The 14916-nt window shown below is 39.7% G+C and overlaps 1 protein-coding gene across 4 annotated transcripts in view; it reads left to right on the forward strand.

Moving 5' to 3' along the window:
• Positions 1–14916, forward strand: part of ANKRD13B (ankyrin repeat domain 13B) — a 136991-nt gene that overhangs the window by 104415 nt on the left and 17660 nt on the right. For all 4 annotated transcript variants that reach the window (XM_072138335.1, XM_072138334.1, XM_072138337.1 and 1 more), the window contains exons 2-6: positions 1062–1197; positions 4801–4925; positions 9488–9533; positions 13201–13344; positions 13433–13622. In XM_072138335.1, coding sequence (XP_071994436.1) covers positions 1062–1197; positions 4801–4925; positions 9488–9533; positions 13201–13344; positions 13433–13622 — 641 coding nt within the window. The remainder of the gene's footprint in view (positions 1–1061; positions 1198–4800; positions 4926–9487; positions 9534–13200; positions 13345–13432; positions 13623–14916) is intronic.

A 14916-nucleotide genomic window follows, 5' to 3' on the forward strand; every position in this document is an offset into this window, starting at 1 on the left:
AATCCTAAACAGCCCTGTCATGGTTATCTTATATACAGCCCCCTCATAGTTTAATTATTTACAGATTCCCTAACCAGGCGTTGCCGGGCTGCTGGGGAATGAGATTCGGCCGTGTGGGCCCCCATACCCTGGGGCCCCGGCACTTGCCCGATTATGCCGGTTGCTGTTGCCAGCCCTGACAAGGATTATCAATAAAGCTTCATTACAGGCACCTTACAGCTGATCATTGCAGCCTGGGACTAAAGTAACATCCATAGAGCTTCACCAGAGGTCACAGTGGACAGAGGACCATCTGTAACTATGAGTCGTCTGGAAATCAGGAGTCCTTAAAGGAAATCTATTATCAGAAGTACACTGCGTCCTTGTCCACTTATTTTTGCTTATCTTCCTTCCTCCTTCCTATCTTGCTTTTCACTTTGACATCTTTGCTGAATTCTATCATGCTAGCAACAAGACAGAAACTTACCGAGCTGTCAAATTACATATATGCTCCTGCAGTGGTTAGGTTCTACCCTGCAGCACAAAGTGGGTTGCAAATGCAGGGTAGATGGAGATTACGGAGAGGAAATGAAAGATGACAAGTCATGTAATGCCCACTGCAAAGTTTATTGAAAAGTTTCAATAATGAGGAACAAGATGGTGTCCAACATGACCTTATCCATGGCTCCCATAGCAGTTACCTGTTCTTGTGTTAATCTAAGGTTGATATAATGTATATGACTTACTTGTAGCCAGTGCACAATAAAGGGAATTTGAGATAGGATGTCTTCTTTAAAGGGATTGTTCCATATAGAGTATGTAGAAAATGTGTAGTTTTCTTTTGTCCATATAAGATCCAGTTAACACCAGGGTAAAACTAAAAACAGGCTGTCTTCCATTCCCCATAGACTTTAATGGAACTTCCATAACACATTTGGAATAAAAGACGCTCCACTATTTTTTTCCACTATAAATAACGGATTGTGTAACAGAACCTGACGGATGCAGGTGTGAACTTACCTTTGCATAGGGATATCTATTAAGAATCTCCATATTTATAAAAGGTTCTTTTTCTTTTACAGGACCAGATTGAACAGGTGGACCCCCGGGGACGGACCCCCCTACATCTTGCTACCACATTAGGTCACCTGGAGTGTGCCAAAGTACTGCTCAATCATGGTGCCGATGTCAGCAAGGAAAACCGCAGTGGATGGACTGGTAAGTGGCAGTATACAAAGAATATCATCATTTAGAGTATTTTGCCATAGAAATGTCTCATTGATTGCCATGGCAACATTAACTGCTCTCTGAACGTTTTCCACAGATTTTTTTTTTTGGTCTCTTCTAATCGTAGCAAAATGTTACAAATATGTGATGTTTTAGCTTACGTTTATTAGGTCAGAAAGTTCAATCATTAATTAATTTTGTAAAAAGATTGAGATTCATTTCAAAAGCCTAATGCACAAACATGTCTCCATGAAACGTTCCTCTCTGTTACCCATAGAAACCCATCAGATTCCAGCTTTTATTTTACCAGGACTTCCTTCAGTAACCATACACAAAGAAATTTCTAGCGTAAATCTCTTCCTCCCCTCCCCAGTTTCCTGGCTTCTCCAACTTACGCGGCACTTTGGACGTGTCGGAGCGGTGCAGTGGTTGAGCAGGGGGTGGACACCAGTTCAGACCTGGGGGCACATTTACAAAGTGTCACACGCTGCACTTTTGTCAGACCGTGCACGTTCTTCATGGCTAAAATGGCTTGAGCAGGTATTTAAGAAGTGTTTGCGCTGAGATTGTGTTGCACGTGACCCTTTTATGGTGCAGCTGCACTGGCTTCCATGCAGCACAAATTACGGGGCATGCCATCGGACCGTCCGACTGATCTGCCATATATATACATTTCTTCAATTAGATGTTATTAAAAAATTTACCAGTCTGAAGATAAATGTAATCATGTGGTCCCTTAGAAACAAGACTGTGTTCTTGGATACGACCACCTCTGCTGGAGTGGTTGCACAAAGAAACAAAAATGGCCGGAAGTTGCTGCATGTCCTACAGCCATCCTGTAGTAATAAACGTTGAAGCCAGGAGGTCAGGCAGTAATAAACGTTGAAGCCAGGAGGTCAGGCAGGACTCAATAGCGCATGTCTGACCAATGCTCCCAGAGTGTGCGGTGGTCGTATCCGAGGAAGCTATCTTGTTTATAATGGACAACTTGACTACATTTGTGAGAAATTATTTTCACACAGGAACATTTGTTTTAATAACATCCAATTGAAGAAATGTTTACATAGGGCAAATCAGTTAAATTAAATGTAAATGCCTTTAACTTTCAAATTGTGTCGCAAGCCCCAATGTTTAAGATGCACCACAAAAAAGATGGTGAACTCTGTCGGACCAGTGTGGGGAAGCGCCAGATTTCATGATTTCTGGCGCATGATCTTAGTGAATCGCGGCAGGCAGCATTAAAGACAGACAATGCACTTTTAGTGAACTTAAGTGACCTTGTAAGTAAATGTGCCCCCTGGTCTTTGGTCGGAACTGGCAGATTGTGTGTGTGTCGTGGGGGGAGTGCTGACGTGGGGAATATCGTGGGACTAGCATTTAAAACACCAGCCTTAATTAATTCCGCCCCCCCCCCCCTCATTGTGTGACTCTGATGGTGTATCTTTCGGATGGGCTGTAAATACTAAATTGGGATATTCAGCTCCAGTGGTCTATGTCTGTAGCTGTATCTCTCATTACCCTTAGTGTATCTCTGGATCTAAAAATCATGGAGCCACAAGTATGATCTGAAAGAGCAGATTATTATTTCTTGGTATTATAGAACAGAAATATGCACCATAATGTGCCAATGTCAAACCACATTTATCAAGCTACAACTGCATTCACATATAGCTGAAACTGATCATAACTAGGCTCTTAAAAAGGACACAAACATCGTTGCAAATGGGCTGGTCATATAGTACTATGTGTGTACTGTCATGGGACTATGGATGTCCTGCTGATTTAATCTCATGATGACTAATCTGCTGTTGCTGAATCAATCTTTCTTTACTCTTACTTCTGTCTTCTAAATAGTGGCCACCAATCTGGATTGGTCTCCAGCATACAGTCAATCTACTCTGCCTCCTGGCTGAAGAGAATTCCTGAGGGAGGGGTGAGAGAGACAGTGGATGTGTATGATTCGGCCCTGCTACATCATTAATCACTCCTTCAGGAAGCAGTGGGTTGAGAGAGAAACTGGATGTGTAAAGACAAGTCAAACTCCTCATTTACCCCTTCCTCCAGAATTCTCTTCAGCGAGTTTCTTTCATTCATGAGGGGGCCTTGACTGTATGCTGAATAAATAAAAGGTATCTAAAAAGTACTTAGACATCTAAAAGTTACTGTGTGTCGTTTGTGTGGGGGTCTCCGGTGACAGGTTTCCTTTAACCCCTGAACTTTCTCCATACAGAATGCGTGTTTGCTGCAAATTCTTGTTACCGCCCACAGGTCTTATATAAAGGCGGCAGTGCATGGGGGCCATCATATCACTCCCTGTGATGTAATTTTTCATGTAATCTTGAAAGCCTCGAGTCTATATAAGCTCACACCCACTAGGGTTCCAAGGGAGGAGGAAAAAAGTTTTTTATACTTTTTTATATATATTTTTTTAAACATAAATGTTCAAATCACCCGCTTACCCTAGAAATGATAAAGAAAATAAAGAAAATCATAAACATTTTAGGTATCACAGCGTCCCAATTGTCCCGATCTATTAAAGTATGGAAACTTGATTTTTTCCAGCGATGAGCCCCATAACAGAAAATATGAACTTTTTAACCATTTTGCAACATATAAAAATCTTAAAATGAGATCAATAGGTTGTACAGTCCCCAAAATGGTAGCAATGAAAACAACATCTCATCCTGCAAAACAAATTACGACTTTCATAGACCTGCACAAGTTATTAAAGTCAGAAAATGGCAAAACAAAGCAATTTTATTTCTTACAAAAGGTCTTCATTTTTGAAAATCTATTAAAACATAATAAAACCTATATAAATTTGATATCCCTTTGATCGTACCAAACCAAATAAAGGAGAGTTGTTATTTGAAGTAAACAGTGAATGTCGATAATAGAAGAGCCTATAAGAAAATGGTGTTTTTTGTAAATTTTACCACATTTGGAATTTTTTTCCTCCTTCCCAGTAAACGAAATGGAATATTCAATACTGTCAGGAGGTACAATTGTTTGTACAGTAAACAAGCCCTCATACAGCTCTGTAGATGGAAAAATACAAAAAGTTATGGAGCAAAAGATGTAAACATCGGGAAGGGGTTTAGAGCCAATACATAAAAACTAGCAGATGACAATTTCATTGCCTACCACCAGTAGAAGGAAATCCAACTCTTACTGGGTTTGACAAAAAAACCTAAGGTGACTCACATCACAATCACACTCCGCAAGTCACAATACTGCAAGTGGGACCCCCTGCCACGTTATAGAGTGGGGTCCTGTGATTACTCGTTATGATTGTTTTTATCATTTTCCTGTTAATATTAGTTGAAATAAGCAAAAACCGCCAAGGGACAATGGAAAACATAACTAATGAATTATAATCCAGATGTTTGTTATGTCATTAAACTTTCTTTAAGCAGAAGACAAAGACTTTCAATTATTGGATAAAATAGTCATTGATTTGCCAATATTTTACATAATCTGACCAGAAACAAGGATGAACCTTGATTTGAAGACACTCTTGCTAATTACGTTTTCTTCATCTGATTGCGTTAGTACGGTTACTTGTGATGAAGTCTCTTATTTCCTTTCTTCTAGTGCTTCAGGAGGCTGTCAGCACACGTGACCTAGAGCTGGTTCGGCTAGTTTTACGGCATCGTGACTACCAAAGGACCATTAAACGGCTGGCAGGAATACCCGTCCTACTGGAGAAGTTACGCAAGGTATATTGGATTGGTGTATGACATTCAAGACGTTATTATTGATGACTTAGCCATAGTATCAGATCAAGGAAGGTCCGATTTCCAGATGTTTGCAGAACTGGAAAACTGGATCAAGATCTGTAGCAGCTGGGACAAGTACAGGCAGTCCCCGGGTTACATACAAGATAGGGTCTGTAGGTTTGTTCTTAAGTTGAATTTGTATGTAAGTCGGAACTGTATATTTTATCATTGTAATCCCAGCCAGAACTTTTTTGGTCTCTATGACAATTGGATTTTAAAAATGTTGGGTTGTCATTAGAACCAGGATTAACAATAAACCTTCATTACAGATACCAGTGATAACTGTTACAGCTGATTATTGTAGCCTAGGACTAAAGTACAATAAATTACCAATATCCAGTGGTCCGTTTGTAACTAGGGGTCGTCTGTAAGTCGAGTGTTCTTAAGTAGGGGACCGCCTGTACCACATATCTTTTGAACAATCACAGTACAGTTCTATAGCAAATATTTTTCAACCTGGGCAAAAACTGAAGTTGTGCCAGTAGGCTCCCTCTTGACACTAGAAATGAATGTAACTACCGTATATACTCGTGTATAAGCTGAGTTTTTCAGCACAAAAAATGCGCTGAAAAACCACACCTTGGCTTATACATGAGTCAATAAAAACAATAAACTTGTATACTCACCCTCTGTCTTCCCCGCGGCTCCTCTTCTTTCATCGGTCTTCTGTAACAGCCGGCATAGAAGCGGCCATGTTATCTGCCGGATGGCGCATTCTATGACGTCATCAGTGGCCGCATCATACTACTGGGGGCTGGCAGGCTGTATACTATAGGGAGCTGGCTCTATACTACAGGGGAGCTTGCTGGCTGTATACTACATGGGGGCTGGCTGGCTATATACTACTGTGAGCTAACTAGCTATATACTACTGGGGGCTTGCTGGCTATATACTGGGGGGGGGTTGTGACCAATGCATTTCACACCCTCGACTTATACTCGAGTCCCACCCTTGGCTTATACTCAAGTCAATAGGTTTTCCCAGTTTTTGGTGGTAAAATTAGGGGCCTCGGCTTATATTCAGGCCGGCTTATACTCAAGTACATACAGTACCTTTATTGATAAGTTATACAACTTTCCAGTTACATCCTAAAACGGAACATTTTACTAATTCCTATTGCCTTCTATTGGATGTGATATAATTGTGTACTATGCCTTAAATTATATTCCAAGCAATGTGTGCCCCAAGATATGGCATATGGGACTGTTGGAAATTGCCAAACACCTATCTCCAGGACTCACTTAAAATCTTAGCTTTTCACCTGCAACCTCATTTACAATCGATTTTTCTAATTAATCCATAAGGGATGGGGGCTTTTATATAAAATAACCATGAGGCGGCTGTTTGGTATAATAAACTAGGTAATATTTTAGGGTTTAGTTTCTGCATTTGTAATGCCGCTATGTGAGTTCACTGCAGAGGGGCCTACTGAGGCTCTGTCACCAAGGGGCCTACTTAAACATGGAGCTGCTTACATACCATAGTGGAATCTCCCACATGGAATTTGTTGCAGATTTTGCTACTGGAAATGTGTAGCTTGATATGCAATGTCCTCAGATTAGACCCATTCTATGTAGATTATATTATGAATTCCCTTTGAATTCAATAAAAAGTAATGCATGCATCTTTCACTGTGGCTTATAGTAAGTCTTAGTGATCCAGATGTGGGAGCTGTCTGACATTGTCACCTCGTACAGTGTGTAACCAATAGGTTTTACACAAATTACTAGATTTTACAACTTGATTTTTTTGTCCTTATAGCCATCACTCCAGGAAAAATATTCCATATCTCACCTGCTTTCTCGCTCCTCTCTAGGAGCCTGATTTGGTCCCTGGAGACTCGCTGGTGTCTAAGTGTTAATGTGCTTTTTCGTGTCAGTAAATCCCTCTAGTGCTGGAGGGCCTGTTTACCTAAGGCACTAAATGGGTTACATTTCTCCCGAGGATACAAGTGCAGGAAAAAGGGAAGACTATTAGGTCTTATTATCATTGTTTTTTAACCTATTTATAGATCAGTAGTCGATGGCTAGAAATATATCATATCTTATTCTATTACGTTAAGTTGGCACTTTAATCACCTCACAGTAAAATGATGATTGTCAGGCCGTCTATTTAATTATCTACTTATGTAATAATATCTATCTGTCATTATCTATACATCTACAATATATTTCTATCTTTTTTTTTGACAAAGGTTCCTGGAAAGGAACTAAATCTTCCCTGGGTGCAGGAATAGGACCTGCTCTATAATTTGGGGCGCCCGGCTCAGTCGCAGTGCGATGAGACATGGCAGCCTCACTGCACTGTCACCATGCATTATATAATTGGAAAACATGGCACACACGTTCTTTATTCTTATTTCTCTTTTTTTCGCTGGATCGCGAATGGGCCAGGTAAGTAAATCTGCCCCAGTATGTCTATCCAACTGCAACATTCCCCACTGGGGCCTGACCTTTTTGGGCTTGGGGCTGCTGGATTCCCCTTGTAGTTGAGTGGCAGGCTTGAGCTTGGCCTAATGCTCGAAATAACAGGGGGAACTGCTTGGGGGGAATAAGAGGGGGGGCTGCTGGGGGGAATAAGAAGGGCGAGCTCCTGGAAAGGAATAAGGGGGGGGGGGCTGCTGGGGGAATAAGAGGGGGACTGCTGGCGGGAATAAGAGGGGGAGCTGCTGGGTGGGCATAATAAGATGGGGCTTTAATATGAGGAGGCTGAGGCACAATATAATAGGTTACCTCAGGGCACAGGGAAATTATACTGTGTGGGGGTGCAGTTATGGTTGAAGCAAAAGGTGTGGCTTAGGGCAAAAAAATTGCACGTGCCTCTTTCTCTGCTAGTTGAGAGGTATGGTACAGTATCTAACTATTGTATCCCTCAATCTGTCTATATACAGGATATTTATCTATCCGTCTATCATTCTATCTGTCAATCTTTTTTCCTTGCAGCAAATATTTGTCAGTTCGAACCCCCGACAACTAAAGCAATATAAATACTTTAATGTCTACTTACAGATGACAACAGAGGATGTTACATGTCCTATGACAGATGTAGTTTCAATGAATAATTCAGCATTTCTCTAATAAATAATTAATATACTGACTAATACTGAAAATATTTGCCTAATGCAAACCAGCGACCGACTTTAATAGTTGCGTCTTACTTGTCCTATTGCACCCATTAAGGGTATAAATCAATATTATGTATCATATAGGTTTTATAACGAGATGATGCATCCCTTATTCTTGTTTAACATCTGTATCTGGGGATAGACCCTGGAAAGGGAAATGTATATATAACAAAAACATTACAGACGAAACTATGCCTATAGAGAAATACATAAAGCTTTATTGCATCATACGTACAATACATAATAGAGGAAGAAAAACACAATGAAGATCATATAAATGTTCAATAATTGCATGCTAGACCACAGTAAATTCTTTTGCAGAACAGCTTTATCGTTCAATAGCTTATATACAAGTACATTAGGCATAGGTACTTCACCCCTCTTCGGTTGTAGTATGCCGTAGTGGTATTGTACAGTCCACACTCAATCTTCTATGGCTCCACTGAGACAACAAGCGCCAGGTGAGTCCTGGCGCTTGTTGTCTCAGTGGAGCCATAGAAGATTGAGTGTGGACTGTACAATACCACTACGGCATACTACAACCGAAGAGGGGTGAAGTACCTATGCCTAATGTACTTGTATATAAGCTATTGAACGATAAAGCTGTTCTGCAAAAGAATTTACTGTGGTCTAGCATGCAATTATTGAATGTTGATTAGAAGGAGGGTGAGAGACTCCTTACGATAGACCAGTGTACACACTCAGGAGAAAAGAAGGAGCGATACATGTTTTAAAGTTGTGATCATATAAATGTTACATTATATAATACATTATATAATGTTATCTTATATCCAAATACCATCTTTACCCAACTGTAAAGTATTCCTTATAAATAGTAGAATACAAAAATTTACATACAGTTTTTGGATATACTATATTAAATCTAAAACATGACAAAACCCCATTTATGGTGACAGTAATTGATTCCTATATAACTGTAGTAAACGGGTAACTGATTGCTCCCAGATATATGTAATGGACAGAGCCAAAAATTTTAATTTTTGAACACAACCCATTTTGGGTCAGTATTTGAGCCCTTATCAGGTACCCATCTTCTGTGCGGATCTAAAGAATCGTTACTTTTATACACAACGCTTTTAAGCTGAATATTAACACCTTTGTCTGGTGGCCGTCTTCTCAAAAAAGTGTTTTTCAGCCCCGGGGTATCTGGTGCATTTGAACTTTATTAGAACATCAAACAAGACATCAGAATTTTCAAAAACGTAAAAAGTCCACGCGTTTCAGGCTATCAACAGCCCTTACTCATGACATTTAACCAGACACCTGGCATAAGCTCAAATACTGAGCTCAAATGCGTTTTAAAGGACATGGCAGACTATATGAGTAGACAATGACCTCTTTCCTTTTTTCCTTATAGGCACAGGACTTTTATGTAGAAATGAAATGGGAGTTCACAAGTTGGGGTGAGTAGCGAAATGTAATGGTATTAAATAGGGAATTGCACAATATAATGAATGCTGCCGGTTCACTGCCTCATGTGCATAAATCTTAAAACTTTATATCTTAAAGGGAACCTGTCAGCAGAAATTGACCTATTAAACCAACTACCAGTATGTTGTCAAGCTGCTGAACACCTTCCAGATTGTGTTTCTTTCATGGTCCAGTGTGGTGGCATCATCCAGAAAATCAACTTTGAAGTGAGAAGTAAACGGGTTGTATGAAGTCAAGGAGGCGGAGATTTTAACATTGAAGTAAAGCTCTCTCTTCCTCAGAAAGCACTTTTCACTGTAATTGATGGTCCTACATCCAGCGACATCACTAAATAGATCTTGCAAAGTCTGATGCATGATGTCAATCACAGAGGAGGAGGCGTTCAAAGCTTCCCACCTTGACTTCAGTATTAAACTCTCCTCCTCCTTGACTTTATAGATTCAATTTACATCTCACTTCAAAGTTGATTTTCAGGATAATGCCATCATACTGGACTAAGAAAGAAACAAAAACTACAAGGTGTTATGCTGTTTGACAATATACTAGTAGTTTACTAGGCTAGTTGCTGATGACAGGTTCCCTTTAAGAAACAGAGCATTCATGACTTGTAATGAAGGTATGTTGGATTTCATAGTGAGGAGCTCTATACAGCAAAAGTATCCATACCTCTTGACAATTTCCTAATTTCTGAACTGTTAAAAACTTAAATGGTTTATATTAATATTTTATTTTTATAGAGCAACACAAAGTATCTAGTATTTGTGAAGTGTAAAGAAAATGATATAGCTGAATCCAGAAGTTTATATACACTATATAAAAAGACACATATGATGCTTTTCTCTGACATGAAATCAAAATAAATCTTTCCCGTTTTACGTTAATTAGGGATTACCAAAAATATTTATTTGCCAGAATAATCATAGTATCATAGTTTATATGGTTAAAAAAAAGACAATTGTCCATCAAGTTCAATTAAAGAAGGGAAGGGATTTAGGGGAACAATTCTATGTAACATAACCATCAATGTTATTTAGGTGTAAAAAGGCATCTAAACCCTTCTTGAAGCTCTCTGCTGTCCCTGCTGTGACCAGTGCCTGAGGCAGGCTATTCCACAGATTGACAGTTCTCATAGTAAAGAAGCCCTGTCACCTCCAGGTGATTAAACCTTGATTTCTTCCGATGGAGACTGTGCCCCCTCGTCTTTTGATTTGATAATAATAATTAGAGAGAGAGAATTTTTAAGAGATTTTTCTTACTTTCTGCTAAGTCAAAATTTACATAGATTCCATTATTATTTGGTACCATTGTCCTCAAACTGTAAGACTTGGTTTTGGATACCTTCCACAAGCTTCTCAGAGTAGTTGGTATGAATATGGGCCCATTCCGTCTGACAGAACCGGTGTAAATGAGCCATGTTTGTAGCCATCTTGCTTGCACCTGCTTCGTGATGGCCCCTCCAAAACATTGACTTTGTTATCTTTAAGACACTTTGTAACCAGTTTGGCAGTAGCTTCAGGTCAATGTTCATTTGGAAGACCCATTTTCACCAAGCTTTATCTTCCTGGCTGATGTCTTTGTTTCAGTATTGCTGTAAAATGTTCTTTCCTCATGATGCATCTGTTTGGTGCACCACTCCCCCCACAAGATGATGCTGCTGCCCTGGCTTCTTCCTGACAGAGTACACGGTGGCTCAGTGGCTAGCACTACAGCCTTGCAGCGCTGGGGTCCTGGGTTCTCTTCGCGTTTGCGTGGGCTTCCGCTGTGTCCTCCAGTTTACTCCCACACTCCAAAACATACTGGTAGGTTGATTAGATTATGAGCCCCATTGTGACAGGGACTGATCTGGCAACTTCTGTGTACGCTATATAATTAAAGGAATTATTATTATTAAAGTGGCCTTCAGCCCATGTCAATACAGGACTCGTGTTCCTGGGGATAATGACACACTTTAGCAGCATCTTCACAAGGTCTTTAACTTTCTTAGGTTGATATTTTGGACCAAAGCTCCTTCATCTCACAGAACCAGTGGTATGGACAATCCCATCTTTTTTGTACTTGTTTGTTATTGTTTGTACAGATGAACGAGACACCTTCAGGTTTCTGTAAATTGCACCCAAGGATGAACCAGACTTGAATATTTTATTTAGACTTTCCCATGATGTTATGCAAAAAGCAGTGTGTTTCAGGTGAATATTCAAATACATCCAAAGACATGACAACATTAAATGGGCTGTCCCAAATTGTTTAAAGACATAGTAATCTTAGAGTGGATGTAAACTTTTGACTTCGCTGATGTCTCAAAAATGTCTCAAAAATTCTCTCTCTCATTATTCTGGCATTTTTCAAATATAAGTATTATTGGTAAGCCTAATTGATCTAAAAAGGGAATGGTTTATTCTGAATTTCATGTCATTACATTTTATGTAAAGCATGTAAACTTCTGTATATATAGACACATATATATTTATTTATTCAGTTAACTTGGTTTGGAGAATGTTTGTGAACAGCAATTTTTCAAGTCAAGCCACAGATTTGAAATTGGATTTAGGTCTGAACTGTGACTGGGCCATTTTAGCACTTGGATCTGCTTTGATTGTCCTATTCGTTGTCCTGCCAGAAGGTGAACCTATGCCTCAGTACCCAAAACAGGTGTCATTATAATGGGAATAATTTACATACAGTTGTGCTCTAGTTACGAAGTAGGAGACTTCTGAAGACAACTGTATCAGGGCACAGGAGGTTTAATACATATTCACTCCATACTTTTCAGTTTCTTTGTAAAATATTAATAAAATACATTTTATTTAATGGCTCTTACATTTAAAAATGGGGGAAAAGTCAATGGTTATAAATACAATCACAACCTACTGTAGCAGTGAAAGTGGTTTATAAGAGGTCGGGTAGTGGAGGAGTCCCCTCAGTGGAGGTCAATAATTCATAAGGGCTCACAATGTTCTTGCACAGACACATTTTATTTTTATGAGTTTTGTTAAACGAACTGTTTATGTGAGGTTATAGTTTATTGTTATGAGACAGATTCCAGGGTCTGTCATAACTTTATATTATATCAGAATATTCATAATAAAAGTCCCCTTTTCATTGGCATACTTGTCGCTCCTGTGCTATTGTGCAGATGTTTTTCCTGTGAACGAGGGAGTTCACGGGTGGCACAAAATATGCCTAATGGCACCAAACATGACCGTATAGTTTTATAGATTTTATATTTACTACTTGTAAAGTCAGATCAACGTTGATTAATGAACACGGTTGCAAGGTGATAGATACTATATAAAGTTTTGGAGCTATGCAGATAGCTTGCTTTGTAGATGACACCATTTATGTGCACACACACTCACAGTTGTGGTTGTTATTTCTGCATTAGATCCCTTCCATGTGGTTCACTATAGACGGGATACAGTCAGCAATGATGTCTGTTAAATTGAGACATTGTAAAACTTAACTGAAGTTCAAAAATAGAATGGAATCATCTTCATTTGGATTCAGTGTCCCTACAAAGGACACACACAGTCTCAGAGAATAGGCAACAAAGATGAAGCTTTCCTTTATCTGCTTAGCAGATGAAGGAACTTAAACGTTCTTAAAAATTTTGGAACATTCCTCTTTCTTCTGTTTCCATAGTACCCCTGGTGTCCAAGATCTGCCCCAGTGATACATATAAGGTTTGGAAAAGTGGACAGAACCTCCGAGTGGACACAACTCTACTTGGGTTTGATCACATGACTTGGCAACGAGGGAATCGTAGTTTTATCTTTAGGGGACAAGGTGAGGAACTTTAGAATCTTACCTGTCCATTATAATGTTACAACGTTTTGGGCCGTTTCTAAATACAGAACTCACTATACATCCACAGACACCAGTGCCGTGGTCATGGAAATCGATCATGACAGAAGAGTTGTCTTCTCTGAAACTCTGACTTTAGGTTCCCAGGACCATGAAGTTCTGCTGGCTGCTGTGCAGCCCACTGAGGAACAGGCAATGAGCCGCCTGACAGCCCCTGTGGTCACTACTCAGTTAGATACCAAGAACATTGCCTTTGAGAGGTGAGTGAGAAGAACATGGGCACCATCTTCCAATAATCCTATGTTGCATCTTAAAGTGTGTGTTTCACCATCAAATACTGATCTACAGTGTATATATAGTTACCGTCTCAATAAAATTAAGTGATTAAACTTTATTATAATATATAGTATTACTCAATGTAGTATCTATCAAAACTGTCACAACTTCATAATTTGGTTCCTATGAGAAAACAGTCAAGACGGTAAAGCCGTATTTTAGCTTAAACTTCAGCCTTTCCCTTAAGAAATCCAGAGTCAATAATGAATACAGATCCCATAAATACATATACACTTCGCAGCAGACTGAGATCTAGAAGCTCTAGAAAAAAAGATAGACCTCAAAAACAGTCCCTCTACAGATTGGGGGCAAACAACTTATTTAAACTACAAACCATAGGTCAAACCCTAAATTAGTGCAGAACCCCAGAGTTGACATCCAGTCTGTGTACACAGCAGCTAGTAGTCACCATCCCGCCTCCACCTTCTAAGTTGTAGACATGTAGTGGTACCATCCTGTGATCATGTCCTCTTCAGGTCCCAAGGGTCATAGTAATAAGTAGTTAAGTCCTGGTATTTACTAAGCAAAAAAAACCCATGGGGTTTTGCAGCAAAAACCCCTATAAATCCACAAAGTGCATAAGGTTTTTACATTTTTGGGGGACTGGGACTGCGGAAGACAGACAGGACAGTGAGCCCTATACTGAGACCTCCAGACTGACAACTGCCTATTGTTTCAGTGTGTCCTAGTGACATGGGACAACTAAAAGACAATCCCTCCCTAGGACACAAAATCCCTCCCTAGACACAAAACAAGACCAAGCAAATGAAAACACAATAAAACATGGCCGCACTTTTGTTGGTTTTTCTGACGTTTTTGGGACTTGCGCAGTGCATTATCAGCGGATAATGCACTTTCGTGAACTCCGCGGGACCGGGTAAGCAAATGTGCCTCGTAGGCTAGAGATCATCAATCGGAAGATTAGCAAAAACAACGGAAAGCAAAGTGTGAACAAAGCTAGCCAGAAATTTAACAAACAAAATACAAACATATTACACGACAAGGTAGGTACATTTATATTTATATATATTTATGGCCAGATGGGACTTTCTACAGAGCAGAAGATAAGTATATATCACTGCAGGTCCTACTAGAGGGCCCTCCATTTGTTCATAAGCTCTCCAAAGTGTCCCATATGTTTTGTAGATCTGGTGCACATGCTTGATTTGTGCTCTTTTCACTTATTTGGTTCTTCTGGGACAGCCAAATCCTGCAGCT

This window comes from Engystomops pustulosus, chromosome 2 (assembly GCF_040894005.1).
Source record: "Engystomops pustulosus chromosome 2, aEngPut4.maternal, whole genome shotgun sequence".
Classification (NCBI taxonomy): Eukaryota; Metazoa; Chordata; class Amphibia; order Anura; family Leptodactylidae; genus Engystomops; species Engystomops pustulosus.